Here is a 22,034-nt window from a genome sequence, read left to right as displayed (position 1 = left end):
ATCGAGCCATTTTGCCACACCTAATTCTGAAGCCCATAACAGATGTAAATTTTCACCACTTCTGATGCATGCGCAAGTATACGCAAGTATCATGAGTTTTTGAGCATGTTTAGGCCCTAAAAAAAGCAATTCATTTGCCAGAAGCGGAAGAATAATAATAAGAAACGGAACAATTCCAATAGGGTCCTCACACCATCAGTGCTCGGGCCCTAAAAATGCCACACTAACAAATAGTTTTGAGATTTAATGCTTAGAAATATACAGTTTTTACTGTTTTTATTTATTTATTTATTTTTGTTTTGTTTTGTTTTTTTAATTCAGTAAAATGAGAATAAATTTAATGCAGTGGTGCCTAAATCCTGCCGAATATCGAAGTTGAAAACAATCTGTTAAATGCAAAATTGTAAAGTATATTGGCAATGCAAAAATGTTCAGCATAACATTTTTAATTCTGTCAAATTCACCAATGATTTTTCATTTGATTTACACAGAGAGTTCAATCATTTCAAGCCTGTAAATGGCATTATTTATTCTATAATTGGCAACTGTAATTTGGCAACACTTAACTAAACAAACAACAAATTAACAATATCATTATAATACTTACTAAGACAAGATCATTACTTCATTTAATCTATATTAATGCTTTGATTAATACATTTTCATATCATACTGTGACATACATGAACTACATAAGCAATAAGGTACGAGAGGCTGTGCTGTATCATGAATAAGTCACGGCTGAAGGGCGTTCTTAGGCACGACGCGAAGTGGAGTGCCTGCAACCCATTCAGCCGTGACTTATTCACGATACAGCACAGCACAGCCAAACTTTTACCTTTTAAAACGGTTACCACACAATACAAATATTAAAGCCAAAAATATGTATCAATGGCACTTTCATGAAGTAAACTTTCACTAAAGCATTCCTTCCGCCGGAAAAAATAGTCCCTGACTGTGAACAGCAACAGAAGTTACATTATTACGCCATTAGATAGCTGCAACGACTGTCTTTATGAGTGTGTCAGTCAGTAGTGAAGACTTTTACATTGAAAAGACTGAATTGTTGTGAACACGGAACAAGACGCAACTGACAAATGCTTTGACTAGCGCCGTCAGTCACGGGAAAACCCCTTAACTGTTAAAAGGACAGGATAATACATTAGACATTTAAACAGATTTTTTATTAAGAACATAGGACTGACCTGAAGGAAAATGCTAAATCTGAATGCAGGTAATAAACTCGCTCACTCAATCTTTTTCTCACAATACTCTTCTACATAATACAGTAAGCTTCAATGAACAATATCAATTGAGAACATACAGTTTACGTTGCTAAGAGTGGTTGCTAAGGGTGTTGTCAGAACCATTGGGTGAAGCGGTCATAGCCGTATTTTATTGTGAATAAAACACAGCTATTGACCAAACAGAATCAAGGACAGGAACTAACTGTTTTATAATGATCTGTAAATCAGCATCATATAAAAGTTTGTTCATGAATTACTAAACATAAATATTATGAAGTGGTATAATCTTGTTGTGACTTCTGGCTAGGTATCATGGGCTAAAGTATTACTGATTGGAATTAATAATAATAATAATTATACTTCTTATTTTAACACACTGAAATATCAAACCAAGCATGACATTGCTAACTAGGACATTTTCGTCAACTTCAGGTCCTCAGGCAATTTAATTGGCATGTTAAATAGAAGGGAGGCAGTTTCTTTGTGCTACACAACTTGAAATGACTTGCAATTTCTGGTGACAAGGGATTGTGTCAAGGACATAGCCAAATATACAAGATTCCAGGAGATGAAATGTTAAAGAAGAAAAATCTATCATTATAAAACCCACATTATTTATTAAATCTAAAAAAATATTGGGTGAGATATGTCACCTCATCTTTACAGCCCAGGACTGTACCTTGAATAAGACAAATCTCTCTAATTTTTTTGTTTATAATCTCCTTATAAAATTATGAGAAATGGCAGATTTTTAATAAAGCAAGCCCAAGGGTTTTACACCTGTAGTGCCCTGGTGTCTCAGTAATTAAGTTGAAGGCTAACTGTCTATGCCAATACGGACCTGGTGAAAAAAAAAAAAAAAAAAAAGATGGGCCATGCTTATTAATGATGTGAATCAAAGGATAAATAATTAAAGATTTGCTAATTAAACTGATTTAATGCATTATGAAAAGGTCCACAGAAATGCCTTTGCTCCCAATACAAGCCCTGAATTATTAAAGTTTTTCTGTATAAGAACTTGTAAAACCTTGATTGCTTGCAAAATATCCCAAAGCCCATCTACTAATATAGTCTACCCAGAACAGTTTTACATCAGTAATACAGCATTTTCATGCATACTTAAAATGTAATCTTTAACATTTCTTTATAAATAGGCCAAAATACAGAAAGGTGTCCATGCAAATACATTAAATTGCACCCCTGCAAGACCACAGGTCATTCCAGTTTGTTATTTGTGAATTCAGGTGATATTGTCTTCCACTCCACAACCTTTCTGAAACTGATTCAAGATTGTTATATACAAGTATTCCAGTCATTTTTTGGCATGTATGTATAAATCATAACATTTGTCATACTCAAAACTCGAAAGTGAGCTGCATTGATGACTTTTGGTATTACTGCATGCAAAATTCTTCTTTTATTATAAGTCTAATTTATTTGCACATTTGGCTTTGTGTGCGGTTATTCTTAGAACATCACCAGCAATATGTCCATAAAGCTTACACACAATCTGTCTGACTGTACAAGTAATTTAGCCACTGGTGGACAGTAATAAAATATTTTTACTGTACTACTTAAGTACATTTTTCAAGTATCTGTATTTTACCAGAGTATTTTTATTTGGAGAAACTTTTACTTCACTACATTCTAAAGCATAATATCGTACTTTTTACTTTCCACTACATTCTTTTTAATGAATTCAGTTCGCAAATTGCACCAAATGATTCATTTGCGAATTGAACTGATCCGATTGCAGCTGTTCTTAAACTCACTGATTCAAATGATTTGGTCAGGGCTGCGTTTCCCAAAAGCAAGGCTTACGATGCTTTTGGGAAACGCTGACCAGGGCGAGTCTCCAATTAACAATTCACTGAATTCACTAGTCTGACTCAAAATCAGCAAAGAATGGGAGATCATTGGAACTTGAGTGCGTACGTGATTGATGGTGTGAAAAGCAAGTTACAAATGCGGAATTTTAGGATTTATTATTGTAAATGAAACTCATCTTTAGGTCACAAATGTCAGTTTTTGTAAAAATAATCTGATGTAAAAGGGCGAGCTGTTTAAGCCCAATGTAAAGCTTAGATTTGGACATGTCCACACCACCGTCTCAATGGGGTAGGTTTTAGGTAAAAAAACAAAAAAGAAAAAGAAAAAAGCATAACATTAAAATAACGCAAACTAATGCCCATGCATCTTTCCAGGTGCCGTATCAGTTCAAATTATATAAAACTAGTATTTTGTATAGCGTTTTTTTTTTTTTTTCTTTCTTCTTAAAATGTTACGCATTTAGTCCTATGTGATGTCTGTTTTTATATTCTGTCAACACACAATATATTTTGTTTTTGATAGTGTAGGACAAGTTTTGGTAATAAAATAAAACTTAAATTTTCTTACTTGCAGATCAATACATATGTATCTGCATCTAATCTTCCATACTGACTAGTGCTGGCTACTTGAAAATTCATAATGATTTAAGACCCAGAAATGTAGGGTGCAACAAACTGTGTGGTCACATGCACATGTGCATATACACTATACAGTATATGTATAATTGGGCAATAAATTATATGTGTATGTGATTGATTTTGTCTGTGTGAGTGTGTATGAATGTGTCTATGAACACATGACCCCAAATGTTGTGTCACCCAGCGGTGAAGTTCTATGGTTGACCGGCTCTAAGACACTTACCCCTGTCTTTCCTCTCATCTGACTTCCTATCAGAGGAGGGAGATCCACTGCCCTACACACTGCTGTGTAATCGCTCTGACACGTTCCACCACCTTATGTTGTAGTTTTGTGCTCTTACCTAAAATTGGAGCACCAAGGTTCCTTTCACAGATATTTTACACATTAACCAGAACTCCACAGCAAGACTGAAAAGTTATTTGCTTAAAAATGAAGTTCAGTCCTGAAAACACTTGGAATAGTTTTAGCATGTTATTGAATATGGCAATGTCAATGTATCTGGTCTTAGCGGACTAGATCTGCTTTACGCTGTTATTGCTGCTGTTGATTGTTGCTACTGCAGAGCAAGTATGCATTTGCTACTGCTAATAGATAGACATGCTAAAAGATATGTAATATATGCTGCTGTTGCATAAATAGACATCCCATAGCTGATCTAGGCAGGTGGAGCTGGGGGCGGTGGAGGGTTTCAGAGGAACAGCTCGCTTTAGCCACGCTTGCATTTTGCTCTTCTTCCCAGGGCACATATGATTAGGATGAGCTGAAAGGAATGGAAAAGGGGGCCTCAGCCCCACTCAATCACTCTCCTCTTTCACTGCTTCCCCTCTATAGCTCGCCGATCTGGGTGTGGCTTTCTCCTATTATGGTGCCTTTCCCCCCACTCCTCAGAGGAGGAACTTAGGTACTCGTTCCTGGAAAGGACATAGACCATATAGGAGGGGCCTGAACCCGGCAAGGGATACACATCCCATAGGCAGCCAATTGCATTCTCGCCCCTCTAAACCTGTCCATCACCTCCCCAATGACAGTGCCAAACAGTCCCGAGAGAGACGGGCGTCAAGTGCTTGGTGGCACGGAGAGCTAGATCTGTGGCTATACACAGTTCAGAGACTGCCTTAGGGGATAAGCCCTCCCCTTGATCCAGGTCTTTGAGCAGATCTGTCTGATAAGCTTGCAGTACTGCCACTAGTTTGCCCAGCTGCCGCATACGCTCTGCCCACCAACCTCAATGTCATCTGACATGGTTTAGAGGGCAAAATGGGAAAACAGGAGCCTTCAGTGATGAGGATGCTAAATTCAATGTGCAGGTCTGGGAGAAAAGGAAAACTCAACGGAGCTGCACACTTATGACTTCACCGATATTGGTCATCTAAACGACCTTCTGCAGTGTCACGTTTTGAGCCGGAGCAGTTCAAGCCTAGTCAGGCTGTGGCACGAGTTATAAGCGACACCACGTCTATTTTATCAGAGCAATAAGGCGAGCAATGGGTCCTTGTTTTCCGCGGAAGAAGCTGCTGAGCTTCTGACATAAGAATGGGTAACAATGAAGTGGATGGGAGAGGTGAGGGGAGCTCCCTCACGCTCCTCTACCAGCTACATCTGAGATTCCCATGATCACAGCCTATGCGGTGCCTCAGCAAAGCAAGGCTAGAGCTGCGGGGTTCAGCTGCTTGACTCTCTTCTCTCGTCAAGAGAGCCAGCTGGGATCACAGTTTCCTCGATGGCAAATCATCACAATGAATGCATCCACCCCCCTCGAGGGCTAAACGTGCATGCTCCACTCCCAGACATATAACACACAGCTCGTGACCATCAGCAGATGTTAAAAAAAGAAGGCATGGAGGAACACAGTGTTTGAACTGTCTGGTCACAATATTCTGCTTACCTTCTATCCTTTCTTTTACACACACTCCTATCTTCACACAGCACACAAACAAGCAGCTTCCTGAAGACAAAGAAGCTAATGACATGTTATAAAATGGATAGTTCCGGCCCTTGATTCTGAGCCGTGTTCGAAGCCGTTGTAAAATTCCCGAAAACATACAGCTGACCGCATTACATAATACACGATGCGCCATTGAGTGTGTATGTTGCTGCGTCTGTCTTAGCAACCACTCTTAGCAACGTAAACATATGTCTGTTCTCAGTTCATTTTGTTCATTGAAGCTTACTGCATTATGTAGAAGAGTGTTGTGAGAGAGATATCGAGTGACCAAGTGTATTACCTGCATTCAGATTTAGCATTTTCCTTCAGGTTAGTCCTATGTTCATAATAAAAAATCTGTTTGAATATCAGCTGCGATCTTGTCCTTTTAACATTTAATGGGTTTTCCCATGCCCTGCTGACACTGACAGCACTAGTCAAAGCATTTGTCATTTGCATCTTGTTCCGTGTTTCAATATAAAAGTCTTTGTGCCTGAGTGACTCGCTCATAAAGACAATCTTTGCCGCCATCTAATGCCGTAATAAATGTAACTTCTGTTGCTGTTCATGGCCAGGGACTTTTTTTTTTTTCTTCAGCGTAAGGAAGGCCTTTAATGATTTTTCTTCATTAAAGTTGCATTGATACATATCAATTAATATTTGTATTGTGTCCTCCACGTCATGCCTAACAATGCCCCTTAGCTGTTATTAATTAATTGTAAACCACAGCTTCACAGGGCTTATTGCTTTTATAAAACGGTTAGCACACAATACAATTAACTCAGACGCCCCTTATTTAATGCTGGGGCGCACCTTACAATGCCATCGCACTGCGTCGGCCATTGAACGGCATGTCTGTACACATTCCTCAGACACCAGGTTCCCCTATAGCGTCAGAAGCTGACGCAGCATAGAAGTTTCCTCAAAAGGGAACTGCAAAAATAATGAGTTATCAAAAAAGTTTCCTAAACACTTCTACTGTGCCTTAAGCCCAGCTCCTGTCGACCAGTGTCCAGTAAAACTCATGCCATTGGTTAAGCCAAAAGTTGAGACACTGGACCACGTAAAAAATAAATAAATAAATAAATAAATAATAAATAAATAAGTAGACATGCTGTTTTCAAAGCACCACAGTTTCTACACTGTATCACATGTCATCCTACTATTCTAATTCTAAAACTAATACTAAAAAAAAACATTCCTACACAAAAAAAAATTTAAAAAAAAAAATGAATGAATGAATGAATGAACGTTAAAATATGAGTTGGGACAAAGACATAATACCTTGAAATATCTTAATAATACCTTAAAAAATAAAGGTGTACAGAAAATTACCCAAAGGTGACTCTAACTAGTGCTTAAAGTACACAAACTATTCTAGAAATGTTTATTCACTATCCTAGAGTATTTCAGCATTAGCATTACATAACTGACTGCATAAGTGATGTTATGGTTACATTGGCTTAGACAGATTAGCTTGATGTGCTTACATAAAATTATGTAATTAATGTCAAGACTGAGGAGAAATTCATTCAGAGGTCGCAAAAGCAATTTTAACAGCTAAATGTTCATATCTATGATTTTGTAGAGCTGTCAACCGAATGCAAGATTCGACACAAAACAAGACATCCTATTTCATAACTGGAAATCCTACTTTTGTTTAATGTCACAGAAGGATTTTCAGTGCTATTCAAGATTTCACTGAATAGGTCTACCAATGCCAACAGAATGTTTCAAATGGTGAACCTACAAAAAACCTATGGCCTGTAAAATAGTTAGAGGTGTCCATTCTTCCAACCTGAAATGTTGGAATCCCTATGCCTGCTGCAGTAGGATGAAATAACAGAGAAGGAAAGTCATGTTTGTCATTGCAAGGTGATTTGCACATTTTTTCACTCATAGAATATCTTTTCAAATCAGCTTGCAATGTATTTGGTTGCCATGATAATAACATTACACACTTACTGCTGCTCTCTCTCACTTTTCTAAGTGTTAATGCCATTTGAGCATCAATTAAATTCCACATCCAACCTGCTGTGGTCTGCAACCTTGCTGACCGTGTGCTTCACTTTATGGCCACAGTTTACCCATATTCTTAGTTTGATAATACAATATTATTAAAATGAATTAAATGTAATAACATGTAACTGTCATAATATACAGGGAAAAAAATGCATTTATTTATTTTATGTTATTTACATTTGATTGTTCAGAATTGATTATTAATTAAAAAAATACTTTTGCATAAATTGTAATTGTTTATATACTTTGTAACTTTTTGTCTACTTCTATTCTATGTAACTATATACACTATATTGTCAAAAGTATTGGGACACCCCTCCAAATCATTGAATTCAGGTGTTCCAATCACTTCCATGGCCACAGGTGTATAAAATCAAGCACCTAGGCATGCAGACTGCTTCTACAAACATTTGTGAAAGAATGGGTCGCTCTCAGGAGCTCAGTGAATTCAAGCGTGGTACAGTGATAGGCTGTCACCTGTGCAATAAATCCATTCGTGAAATTTCCTCATTACTAAATATTCCACGGTCAACTGTTAGTGGTATCATAACAAAGTGGAAGCAATTGGGAACAACAGCAACTCAGCCACAAAGTGGTAGGCCACGTAAGATCACAGAGCGGGGTCAGCGCATGCTGAGGCGCACAGTGCGCAGAAGTCGGCAACTTTCTGCAGAGTCCATAGCTACAGACCTCCAAACTTCGTGTGGCCTTCAGATTAGCTCAAGAACAGTGCATAGAGAGCTTCATGGAATGGGTTTCCATGTCGAGCAGCTGCATCCAAGCCTTACATCACCAAGTGCAATGCAAAGCGTCGGATGCAGTGGTGTAAAGCACTCCGCCACTGGACTCTAGAGCAGTGGAGACGTGTTCTCTGGAGTGACGAATCACGCTTTTCTGTCTGGCAATCCGATGGACGAGTCTGGGTTTGGCGGTTGCCAGGAGAACGATACTTGCTTGACTGCATTGTGCCAAGTGTAAAGTTTGGTGGAGGGGGGATCATGGTGTGGGGTTGTTTTTCAGGGGTCGGGCTTGGCCCCTTAGTTCCAGTGAAAGGAACTCTTAATGCTTAAGCATACCAGGACATTTTGGACAATTTCATGCTCCCAACTTTGTGGGAACAGTTTGGGGATGGCCCCTTCCTGTTCCAACATGACTGCGCACCAGTGCACAAAGCAAGGTCCATAAAGACATGGATGAGTGAGTTTGGTGTGGAGGAACCTGACCTCAACCCGATAGAACACCTTTGGGATGAATTAGAGCGGAGACTGTGAGCCAGGCCTTCTCGCCAACATCACTGCCTGACCTCACAAATGCGCTTCTAGAAGAATGGTCAAAAATTCCCATAAACACATTCCTAAACCTTGTGGAAAGCCTTCCCAGGAGAGTTGAGGCTGTTATAGCTGCAATGGGTGGGCCAACTCCATATTAAACCCTACGGATTAAGAATGGGATGTCATTAAAGTTCATGTGCCCATAAAGGCAGACGTCCCAAAACTTTTGGCAATATAGTGTATTTAAATTCAATGCAGTAACCTTTTAGAGTACAAAAAAAAAAAAAACTTTGTTAAAAATTAACATTAATAAAACAGGAATGTGTTGAGGAAGAGCATATGCATGAATGCATACCACAAAAATTCACAGGGATACCCTTTACACCTGTAATGCCCAGATTTTGACACTTAAAAAAATCCAGTCACCCAATAGTATATTAATCTACTTTTTCTTTTTCTCCTCAACACAGGTTGAATCTGTATTTTTAGCATGTACGAAGCACATTTATTAATCCCTTAGTTCAGAAGCTCATTACATTATATTCATTAATAATTCAACCTGAAGAATATGAAGAACTAAGTTACACTAGCTTTGAACACTTTTTTTTTTTTTTTTTTTTTTTGGCTGAACATTAAAGGACATCTAATTACCCAGCGGTCGATACTATCCCCACAGCTCAAATAAAGGTTTCACACAAAACACATTAACCAAAAGAAATAGCCAATTATTCAGAGGCGATTGACAGCAACAAATTAATAGCCACAGAGGGGGTGCAAAATGAGAGATGATCATATGTGATTGTATTACAGATACCTCAAAGACTCACCTTACAAAAACCATGTTGATAAATGTAATTTCTTTTATGTTTTAAATCCTCAGCAAATTTCAAATAAGACAGCAATCACAATTAGAGGCATATTAATTATATTATGCACATTGGCCACATTATTAGGTAAACCTTTCTAATACTCTGTAGAACACAAATTTGCCCCTAAAATGGCTTGAAATTTTCATGGAATGGATTCAACAAGGTTATAGAAACGATCCTTGGAGATTATGGTCCAAACTGACATGAGAGCATCACGCATTCGCTCTAAATTCATCAGCTGATTCACATTCATGCCGTTCCCAGGAGACCATTGTACACTAAACTCAATGACATGCAGTCTTTGTGACATGGCATGTTATCCTACTGGAATTAACTATCAGAAAATGGGTAGACTCTTGCCATAAAGAGATGCACACGGTCAACAAGGTTGCAGATCACAGCAGTTTGGATGTGGAATTTAAATGATGCTCAAATGGCATTAAGGACCTCATGTGTGCCAAGAAAATATTCCCTGCATCATTTAACCACCAGCAGCAGTTGATAAAAACCAGGATGGATCCATGAATTCATATGGTTAACACCAAATTCTGATCCTACCATCTGCATCGCATCAGAAATCATGATCCGTCAGACAAAAGGATGTTTTTTTTTTCACTCATCTAATGTCCAGTTTGGCGAGCATATGCCCACTGTAGCTTCAGCCTCCTGTTCTTAGCTGACAGAGGAACCTGCTGTGTTTGCTAGCTGTTGCAGCCAACCACTTAAAGGTTCAAGGTGAGCATTCAGAGATATTTTTCGGAATAGCACTGTTGTAATACATTGTTATTTTAGTTATTGCCACCTTCCTGACAGCTCGAACCATTCTAGCCATTCTCCTCCAAACCAAGCAATTTCACCAGCATCACCACCAACTGATCTCAACTCATCTCATTTCTTTCTTTCTTTCTTTCTTTTTCGTACTCTGCAAACTCTAGACACTGTTGTGTGTCACAATCCCAGGAGATCAGCAGTTTCTGAGATGTATTCTGAGATATATTTAGTGGCATGGAGTTTGAGATGACATTGAAAGTCTGGGTTTCAAAAAACAACTTCAAGGTGAAAAAGTTTTACGGTTAAAAAAAAAGAAAAAAAAGAAAAAAAAAAAGAAATACGGCTTAATATAAATTAGAAATACTTATGATTCTGCACTTTTTGATCACTTATCAAATAAGCACATTTGACATTATTTGAACTCTTTGGTAGAAAAGGACAGACTTTGTTGCTTCCATTGAAGTTATTTGGAACATTCTCAAATGATGGAATCAAGTTTTGCACATACTTGTGAAGTAGGACATAAGACTAAGACTAATAAGTACTATGACTAGTATTTCTAGTAACATACTAAGAATAAATACTAAGAAATGTTATGTCTTGAAATATTAGGAATATTTGAATATGCAGACATTTTACCGCTATCACTGTGGCTATATATTGCTATTCTTGTTTTTTTGTTTTTTTTTCTAAAAATCCCAAAATAAATTAATTACAAGAAATAAATAATAAATAAGTATTCGCTAGAGTAAATAGTGTGTCAACTAGTCCGGACACATATTTAATATATATATATATATATATATATATATATATATATATATATATATATATATATATAGGCTGACAGGTTGTGGAACAGCAGGGAGTGGGATTAATTACAGTACATGATCTTAAGTGTCAGTTCCCCACTTGCACTCTACGTGCAGATCTCAATTATCTTTAAAACAAGACTGGATTTCAGATGTTAGGTTAAAGAAGTCCACCCATTGAGATAAACAATGAGGGTAACAAGCACTGATTTGTCGTGACTGCCTCTTTTCAATGTCTTTCTTTTTCTCTGAATGGGTTTTTTGAATAGTTCAATAGAAATTAAATTGGTTAGCTTTCCCAATTAAAGAGTGGAAGGGAGCCTGCATTGTCTCTTCACCCAGACCGTCCCTTCAGGCTGAGGCATTCATTGTGATTAATTCACAACAAAACAGGATGCCACCTCCACAGCCTTCACTCGTAACTGCACTGAGAGATAAAGCTGACTCCGTCACTAACAGACTGCAGTCTCTTTTGTGCATCTAGCTAACAAAAGATGCAGGAAACTAAAACAGAGAATTTATGTGTCTCTAACCTGTTTTCTATAGATCACGAAGAGGTGATCCAGGTTTTCCATTCAAGCCCTGAACATCATGCTTTTTCTTTTGATATGGCACGAAAGGGCTTTTTTATATCTGTCATCCTCTTTCAACAGCGGCACAACTGCAGAGCAAGTCCCTCTTTGAGTCAAAAATGCCAGGATGTTCCCATATTACACAGGACTTTGAAAAGGGCAATTTGGAGAGCCAAGGCATGATGGGCATTTGAAAGCTAACAGGGGATGACCATCTTCAGTACGACACAAAAGAGGATTGAATTTCAACATCACAGGAGGGTTTTTTTAAAGCACAACTGTGAGGTGTCACAATATTCTGACGCATTCTGTTGGAAATTTACTGCACATAGCAAAAGTCGTGAATGCATGGGAATAGAGTAACATTGATTTCAGGTAAGAATCATGGAATATATATACTACTATTCCAGTTATTCCAAATTCCAATATAGATTCCAGAATTCAGGTTCCAATAGGGTGAATTCAGGTTGATTGTGACACTTTTCCCAGTCATCTTTTCTCCAATCATTCCCCAGTCATCACAAAAAGTGTCCCAATAACCCCGAATTCACTCTACATAAATCTATTTACCAAATGTTATATTTATAAATAAAGTAACAAAGCATTGTGTAATAAAGAGCAAGATTCGTAGCTTCCCTATTTATCCCCAATTGGTTGACTAATGACATCCATGGCAAAATATCTTAACATTATGATGTTATAATAATGAAACAAAATAATTTGAAGATACAAACATGGCTACTTAACCTCTGTGAGAGATTTCTCCAAGAAGTAACTTTGTTGAGTGCTACTGTATCTGCAAATTATTAAAATAGTTTAAATTTAAATAGGCCTAACAGCAATTAAAAAAAAATACATAAGATGATATACACCAGCCAAAATATTCAAGGTCAAAATTATTCCCAAAAGAAAGAAAATTTTATACTAGCCAGATTTTGAGATGCTAACAATAATCAAAAAAAAAAAAAAGTATAGGGGACTAGTATACACTGAATTGATAATCTTGAGCTTGATCAATGACCTAAATGTGATGGGGTATCTTGCCAAAAAAAAAAAAAAGTAATCTAATTTCAGCAACAAGTGTCAGCAACAAACACGCAAAAAGCCATTTGGAAATTCTCAGTTGGCTGAGCTTGAAAAATCTTCATAGGTCACGTTGTGATGATTCTAACTAAACAGACTGTGCTGTAAAACAACTGAGATGATCTATCTCAACAAAAAAGATCTCATTTCTACAACCTAATTAGCAAACAAACAATGATGAAATCTGTTGAAAAGAAAACATTAAAGACATACATAACATTATGTTAGAAATGAAATTACATACCATCCTCGGTGGGAACATAAATGTTTAAGTATAGGCAGTCTTCACTTTGATCTTGTACGTAGGTTACAACGGTATCCAAGTTGGCGGTGAACCATACGGGTAACATATCATTGAGTAAAAAACGATCTTCCAGAAACTGAGGACAAACGGGAGCAAACTGTGTGGCATTTCGAATCCCAGGCCAGGACATGGGGGGCTCGGGGGGTTGAAACCTTCTCTCCCCCGTGGGCGGCAGGGCATAGGGAATCCCCAGATACTGTTCCACAGGCCCTAAAATCTCATTGGGCAGAGCTGTTTTCAAGCCTCTTAGCTTGCCGTAGTTTGTCGTGACAATAGGGTGCTGCTGGGCCTGTGTAATGGCTAGCCAAGCAGCCGCAAGCACAATCCAGGTAAAAAGGCGTAGAGTAGCCAGCGGACGAACCATGGTGAGCGTTATCCATGGAGTTCCTCCGAGCCGTGACATGGTCCAGCTGCGGTTGGCAGAGTTAGTTGAATTCACAGTCCTCCACTCCTCCCTTCTCCCACAGCCAAGGTTAAAACCCGCCCTCAGGCTGCAACGGACAGATGATTGACAGCACTCCCACCAATTAAATCAACGATCATGGCATTCCCCCGAGCCATGAGGGAGATTCTGGATCTCAGTTGTATTTTTGTCGTTCTTAACTGCTATCCTTCTGACGAGAAACTTTTTCCCTGAGCTGATCTCTGGTGTAATTATTCCCTCCTTTCAATTCCTCCTTTATTGGTTTGCCTGTGGGAAAGAAAGAACAGCCTGTAAATTTTCATTCACTGTCATAAACAAAAACAGAGGAATTCCATTTCCTTTATTAATATGCATGATTTGCATTAAGCATCGGGAATGCCAAGGTAACCTTGCACTGAAAGAGAAAACATACAAGAATAGACTCAAATAACAAATAAATGCTAACACTTAGACATCATTATACTCTAGATTCAAACAATGAAATATGACTCTACGTTTCCATTCACTGGGCCATGATTTATAAAGTAAGTGGTCTGGTAAATTGATAGGCTCAAATAACTGTTAGCATAGCATTGTTGGGTATACACAAAATATAGTATATCCATTTATGAGGTTAGTTGTACTGAAAACATATGCTTAGAATATATTGATCTATTTGTTTGCCTGAAAACTGTCTGTCTATGACTGAAACATGCTCTATGATTGAGCAGTTATGTTTTTAGAATTACAAATCAGTCAAATCTACACATTATTATCTTTCTCATCACTTAATGTAGAAAAAAAAAAAAATAATCTAAGACTTTGAAGTGTTTTGATGGCTCATTGTGACTATCAGTTATCCAAATTCTGAACTATGGATGTGTTTTTTTTTTTTTTTTTTTTACATTTTACATTTATGTATTTGGAAGGAACATTTATTCAAAGCAACTTATATTGCATTCAAAGTAAACATTTTAACAGTTCAGGCATTTCCTGGGATTTGAACTCATAACATTGGCATTGCTCTACCACCAGACTGTTCTTGAATTGGTACCTCCTATTTATGACTGAAACATGCTCTATGATTGAGCAGTTATGATTTTAGAACTACAAATCATTCAAATCTACACATTATTCTCTTTCTCATCACTTAATGTGGAAAAAAACAAAACAAAAAAAAAAAAACAATCTAACACTTTGAAGTGTTTTGATGGCTTGATACAGTAATGAAAGTTATCAGTTATCATTGTGACTATTAGTTATCATTGTGAAATTTCAAATTCTGAACTATGTATGTGTTTTGTTTTTTGTTTTGTTTGTTTTTTTACATTTTACATTTATGTATTTGGAAGGAACATTTATCCAAAGCAACTTACAATGCATTCAAAGTAAATATTTTAACAGTTCAGGCATTTCCTGGGATTTGAACCCAAAACCTTGGCATTGCTCTACCACCATGCTCAGCTGTTTGAGCTACAGAATACTCTTCAGAATCATATTCAATTATAGCCTAAATTATGAAGGCAATGAGCATGTTGAGAGAGTAGAATTCATCATGTTTCTGACTGAGTCATCTACACAAATCCAAACAGATTTATACATTATCTTTTGACTCTGGTCTGTTGTTCACGTACAAATTTGGGAATTTAGCAATAGGAAACTATTCGCTGGATTACAAAAGAATGAATGACACAAAAGGCATTGGTTTGATAATGTCTTTCGCTGTGGAAACACTAAAGGTCACAGTGTTTCTAGGAATCTTTCCAGGAAGATCCTCTGGAATAAATCAAAAAGCATTCAAAAGAAATTTCCTTAGAGATATATATTGGAGTAGATGTGAATACAAATTTGCCACTGATTTAAATATATGTGAATTGTAAAATGGTATGTCTGCATCACATTTATTGTCTGAGCAAATGATAATCTTTCCACCTGAATGAACAAACAGAAGAAGCGCACAAAGCTGAGAGCAGATTATGCACAAGAAATGCTACCCTGCGTGTGAATTTGAATAATGAAGGCTCCATGCATTTCATCCACATACAAGAAAGAGGAGGAAGAGAGTGGGCGTGAAAACAAGAACTGAGAAGATCCTCATCAGTTGGTGCTTTTGATACTCTTGAACTTCAACGCAGTTGTACGGCACAAACCACAGCTCTGATTTGTTTAAATTCATTTAAACAAGATCATCACATGGATTGTTCATGCACATTTGCCTCAAATTACTGAACTGGACTCCTTGGAGCCTCTGGAGGGAAAGTTTAATGACTTGAGTCCTGAGTAAATCTACAAGTGATGAACTCTTTCGTTCGCTCTGATCCCTCCATTAATAGCTCTGTCAATGAAAGCAGAGTGGGGAAGCTTCTTATGAGACTGTTCTTGAATCGGTACCTCTTATTTAAACTAAAATCAAAGTCATAAAAGGGCATCATTCTGCCAACTGCTTCAAAATATGATGTCTTTAACAGATGTCACACTCACTTATCTACATTGTAATTTCTAAAGCCTTTCTAAATAATTCTTCAAGAATCTAAGATTGATTGATATAACTTTTTCATTTCCTCATATCAAAAAGCAATTTCAGCAGAGATCAGATGGTAGATAGCATAACCCATGGAAAGTTAATTGTGCGAACAAAGCAGTGATGATATAATAGACTCATTGAGTCAGTCACATTAACTTAAATTGGTGTTGAGCAATGCTAAATTACAAAAGGATTAGGGTTATCTCCACTTCTCCACTTCATAACAGAACGCTTTACAACAGCAGGATGTTTTAAGCACTGACAGTCACAAGAGAAAACATGAAAGCACAAGAAAACAAACAACAAGGAAGCATTATCTCTTTTATACAACGTAGAAAACATCCCCTGATATGGCAAATGACTGTAAAATATTATTCTGCTAAATATTTACGGGGATTTAAGAGCATTTGAAAGGTGATATTCCTCTAAGGCAGAATCTAATGAAGGAGTAAGAATATAATAAGGATCGAGTCCCTGTACAGAATACATGCTTTAAAAGATCTTTATTGGTAGTCTGAGAAAGACCCATCCCATGACACCTTCGAGTTTTAAGTCCACTTTTTTTTTTTATTCTTTTCCCCCCCTTTTTTAATTAAAACCATCATTTAGCCCAGACATCAAGGCTTGTGTTGTACATGCTGCAATGGCTTCATTTTTAAGAGATACAAAAAAAGAAAGTGAGAAAACTTAAAATAAATCACATTTTAAACGATTAAGAATTAAGACAGCATTATCCATCAGGTGTTTGTTGATTTAAGTGATAGACCTACTAATTTCTAAGCCCTAGTTTTTATTAGTTATTATATATTAGTTCTCTCTTTGTCATTGATCATCAAATATCCTGACACTGAGATGGGCATTTCAGAAAACCTTTCACGTACATATTTGTCCTCTGAAGCAGATGGGTCTGAATGTCTGGCTGGCAATTTAATTTCCAATGCAGTCAAAAAGCTATGTAACATCCACCAGTTTATATGCGCTCTTCGTCTGGTGTCCAGCTAGACCAGCCAAGAGGGATTTATTCAATAACATTATGCCAATATTGCTACATCCTCAAGCAATGCTTAAATTCAAGAGGCTCAGTATGGAAGCACTTTCTGCCAAAATACCCTATTGCAACAAACAAGAACAAAGAATAAAGTTGTCCATACTGGCTATCACCCAAAGGGATAGTTCACCCAAAAAGGAAAGTTCCTTAATTTACTCACCCTCATATTGCTCAAAACCTGTATTAAGGGTTTTTTGAAAAATCTTCCAAGTGTTTTTGTCCACACAATGAAAGAGTCATCGGGGTCCAAAACAACATTGGACCTCATTGTCTGGGGAAAAAACACTCAATGCGACATATTTAAAAATGTCTTATATTGCGCTCCACAGAATAAAGAAAATCATACAATTTTGGAGCATGAATAAATATAATCATTTGGAATTAACAGTTTCTTCAGTGCCATCAAGTACAGGTAACTGTGATACATTTTATTTTAAATGTGTAAATGGATAAATACAGTAAACAAAGTTTAAAAATATCATACCAGTTTAGTGATGCTCTCAATTGATTAATTATAAAAAAAAAATCTATGCCATTTTCTAGTAGTAAATGCATAAAAAAGTGTTAAATGTGTGTTTGGATGTGCATTTGTGTATTTAGCTGTGGCACTGTCCCCAAGTCTGTCTCAGTTAAATTTAGATAAAGGTGATTGGTTGGAATTTTCATTGTAAATGTACCACACACGCTTCTCTTAAATGCACCCTCGTATTTTGAGTGAGTGTGACAAATAAAAAGAAGGGAGAAATGAGACTAAGGAGAATAAAAGGAGAGAAAATAGAATCACTGCCTGTGTGATCGCTGAAGATAACTCACGTGAATCTCAATGAAGGTGCCGGGTCTCTCTCTGCATTTTAATTATAATAAATGATCTACTTGAAGGAGGCTCTAACAATTGCACTGTTCAAAGAGTGACTCATGACGCAAAGGAGATAGTATCGATTCGGTCCAAACGATAGACAAAAGACCAAGAAATAAAGCACAGAAACCGCTTTGACCTTTGAGTGAACTTCGGATAAACGTGGTGCGATTCCGCTGCAAATGCACCTGCTATGACTTATTCAACATGGCGTCTGGGCTGGCAAGTCAGCTGGAATTTGTTTTCTCTAGCTGTATTCTCTCCTTCTATCTTTCTCTCAGTTGACTGAGTGTGGACAGGAACTCCAGAAAGCAAAGAGAGAGAGTGAAAATTTATTCAATTCTGACACCAACAGCCAACCACTGATCCTATGAGCTAGTGAGAGAGAAGGAAAGAGAAATGTATACTGAACTGCACCTCTAAACTGCAGCAAGTAAGACCAGAATTAATAGGCCTATTGCTCTTAAAAAGCACAATGCCTATTTTTAATTCGAATATATTATTTCTGTGCTTAAGCACTCAAAAGTAGCTTCATCACATTCAGTATTTGTATATGGCTTATTTAAATCAACAGTAAAAAAGGCCAAAAATGTATGTTTGCTATTGTCTATCCAACAAAATGTTTTCAAGCTCATGATCAGTCCAGGGCTGCGTTTCCCAAAAGCATCATAAGCCTAAGTTGATCGTAGAACCATTGCCACCAATGGAGCTACGATCAACTTAGGCTTATGATGCTTTTGGGAAACGTCGCCCAGGCCTCTTCCTATCAACATACTATTATACTACCAAAACCTACAACAAAATTTCCTTCCTTTTTTCAGAGTTTGGAGACACTCCAAGTGTCAGAATATCTATACTTGCTACATTGAAGAAAAAGAAGAGGGGGGAAAAAACGGAATAAAACATAATACCAAGATGAAGTACAATACTGCATCTGCTATTCCACAATACCACAGAAGCCAAGTAGCCGAAAAATTGTAGAAATGACTGGACACTTGATTTTTAAGTGCATGTAGGCCTGCTATAGGTATATATATATATATAAAAAAGTTGCCCACATAATTAAAATCTGAACATTTTGAAATTGCTGTATAGGCCTACAATAAGGCATATACAGCAATTTCAAAATGTTCACATTTTTGTTAGTAAGTTACAGGTCCAAGTATATTCAGCTTTGGGGACACAATTACATAGGCCTACCTAAAGAACATTTCATCAATAAGTTCTTCTAATTCACTTCATACTCTGAAAGTACTGCTAATTAATGTATTTCGGGATCTGTATTATTGAGTGACTGAAGCTGTTTGCACTTCCTAATTATGAACCTTATTTCACCACTTAATCTGACAATCAAGCAGTTGCCGCGCATCCTGACAGAAGTCAAGGTTAAAATGTTGTACAGTGCGAATGTTCGAGAGGCGGCCCAAGTTCCCCTCCTCACTCCATCCCAAAAACACGCACATGCAAGAGATGTCCACAGTACCACCTTGTGGCTCACCGCTGCATAAGCGGGATAGCTTGGGCTGAAACAGTGGTCCTAGTGATGAAAGTCCAGAGTCACCGCATCTTTTGGGGAGAATGTAGTTCGTCTGTAGCCAACAGCAAAGCTAGGCGAGAGTTAAGTTACAAAACAAGCGATATCGCTAAACCAGATCTTCTTCAATCTGAGCGCACCTTCTAAGTGTCCCATCACATACTGATGTTGTATTTTATCGAGACTATATTATGTGTTTTAAGTAATATACTGTAACCTCGCCTTTTTCAAAGCCTGATCCAATATTATGGCTTTCGAGAAACGAAATCTCGAAAGATTTATCGCCGCCACATATTTAAGAGCCGAGTGACTGATTAATACGCATAGGCTATGGATGTGCACCGCTATAAACGTACTATGAGGAAAACAATCATGAAGCACATCTCACTGTACCGAGCTTTGGTTAGCCACAGGTAAGTAGTGCTATCCTGAAACATTTAGTTCTGCCAAACGATTCCCCATCTAAAGCCATTTCCTCTTAGGTATAGCCTATGCTGAGTGTTTAAGTGCGTACATTTTGCCTATTTACTGTGACTCGTATGAAAGACTCTTTCATGCAGTGTACTTGCTTTTAAACTCTAAATGTGGATAATAACACAAATATTGGACAGCTGAAAAAGATTTTATAGAACATACTAATAATTTCGATGACGAAGAAATCGAAACACAAAATGTATTGCCCGAAAACTACTGAAACAGGTTGTACGGTCAGCCTTTTTCATGCAAATCAGCGCGTGTAGCCGGCGCGAATTAAACACTCAAAGCAAAATCGTTGCATCGTCCGGATGGATTAAGCTTTCAGAGAGCAAGAGAAAGAGGAAAAAATCCTGTGAACCAGCTGGAAATAAGCGTGTACGCGGCGTCAGACAAACAGTTCAACTGTGTATAAGCACAAAATAGAGATACTTTAACTTCCACGACTGCTCGCCTGTCTTACCTTTGCAGTATCTGCATTGTACGGCTTCTGTCCTGCCGCCCGACTTCCTGAGGTACGGTCAAAATGTATGTGCCACACAAGGGAAAAAAATCAAACTCCGTCCTGCCCCTGTTAAAATCCAACGTGATGCTGCCGTCCGAAAGAGAGGTGGCACACCGGAGACTGTTCAACAGAGACGCGGTAACATATCTGATGTAAATGACCCACATAGATTAAGGTAATTCGTTGAAATCACTGCGGAGGAACAGTAAATTGTGGAGAATCTGATTGTCTCCATAGAAAGAGGCAGCACTGACTGAAAAAAAGAGATTAAAGGAAAAGAGACTGAGGCTGTATCAGGCGCCTCTCTCTCTCTCTCTCTCTCTCTCTCTCTCTCTCTCTCTCTAGTTGCCATTGGACTGCACTGAGTGAAATTTGCAATGCCTACAACCAATAGATTGCCGCATTCACTCCGTCACCCTTTAACCAGCTGCTATTACCTTTATAATCGCTGAGTATTTGTGGTTAAGATGTTCCAGATTACAGCTGGACATGATTTAAGCAATATCACATGAGTATGAGTGATGTACTGAATTCCAACATGGCAGTATGGTCATCAGTTAATATCTTAATCAGTTAATATCAAGTAGTTTAATTTTCAAACAAAAAATTGCCATTTATTTTGTATATTTCTCATTTGCCAGTGGAAATAGTTACAAAAGAAGCCAAACATTAAAATTACATATCAGCAAGCAATGTACAGATTGAAAACCAGTCTGGTACAGTGTATACTTTATTAGTGGAGCAGAGTTACAGAGATTTTCCCTTCACTCAAACTGTTCTGTAATTACTAAGCTCGAGCTCCGCTCCAGGTTTTCTATGTTCCTCTTCCTGTAGAGAGAAACCCCACTCCAAGCGCTCATGAAATGAAAAAATATAGCCTACAGATGCTCTGATTTTCAACGTCCTACTCAAATGCAACAATTCTCTCCATGAGAAAACTCTAAAGGTGCAATCACAGGGTGACAGTTTCCCAATGTAGATTTCACATCAGGTTCATGTCACACAAATTTGCCATGTTGACCAATGGAAAACTGCTTGGTTTGAAAGTGGTTTCTTTGTGAGCTGTCCATCATACAATCCTGCACTACTGCTGACAGTAGACAATTTTGCCTGCTAAATTGTTCTGTAATTTTTCTAATGTGATCATACTTAACCTGTTAGTGTTCCACTACCACCCGCGATACACATACCTTTCAAAAGAGACCAAAACCACGCATATACTCCAAATGGTTCAAGAACAGCATGCAATTTACTTAGGGTATGCCTTTTTTTAGGTGTTTAGGCTAATTTTACAGTGCTAAGGGGTTAACTCTGCAACTTTCTGAATACGTGCTCCCCGCATGTTC

At 37.7% G+C, this 22,034-nt stretch overlaps 1 protein-coding gene across 2 annotated transcripts in view; it reads right to left on the bottom strand.

The window, feature by feature from the left end:
• The window catches only part of nlgn4xa (neuroligin 4 X-linked a), a 110,304-nt gene extending 89,295 nt beyond the window's left edge, over nucleotides 1–21,009 (bottom strand). Inside the window, exons 1-2 of one of the 2 annotated variants that reach the window (XM_051908443.1) lie at nucleotides 20,647–21,009; nucleotides 13,285–14,035 (exon numbers count right to left, since the gene is read on the bottom strand). In XM_051908443.1, coding sequence (XP_051764403.1) covers nucleotides 13,285–13,747 — 463 coding nt within the window. In that variant the 5' untranslated portion in view covers nucleotides 13,748–14,035; nucleotides 20,647–21,009. The remainder of the gene's footprint in view (nucleotides 1–13,284; nucleotides 14,036–20,646) is intronic. The other variant, XM_051908451.1, reaches the window with a different exon arrangement.
• Between the last annotated feature and the right edge of the window lie 1,025 nt (nucleotides 21,010–22,034).

The sequence above is a fragment of the Ctenopharyngodon idella genome, chromosome 1 (genome assembly GCF_019924925.1).
Source record: "Ctenopharyngodon idella isolate HZGC_01 chromosome 1, HZGC01, whole genome shotgun sequence".
NCBI classification, from domain to species: domain Eukaryota; kingdom Metazoa; phylum Chordata; class Actinopteri; order Cypriniformes; family Xenocyprididae; genus Ctenopharyngodon; species Ctenopharyngodon idella.
The sequence above is the reverse complement of the archived record's forward strand: the minus strand, read 5'-3'. Positions and strand labels throughout refer to the sequence as shown.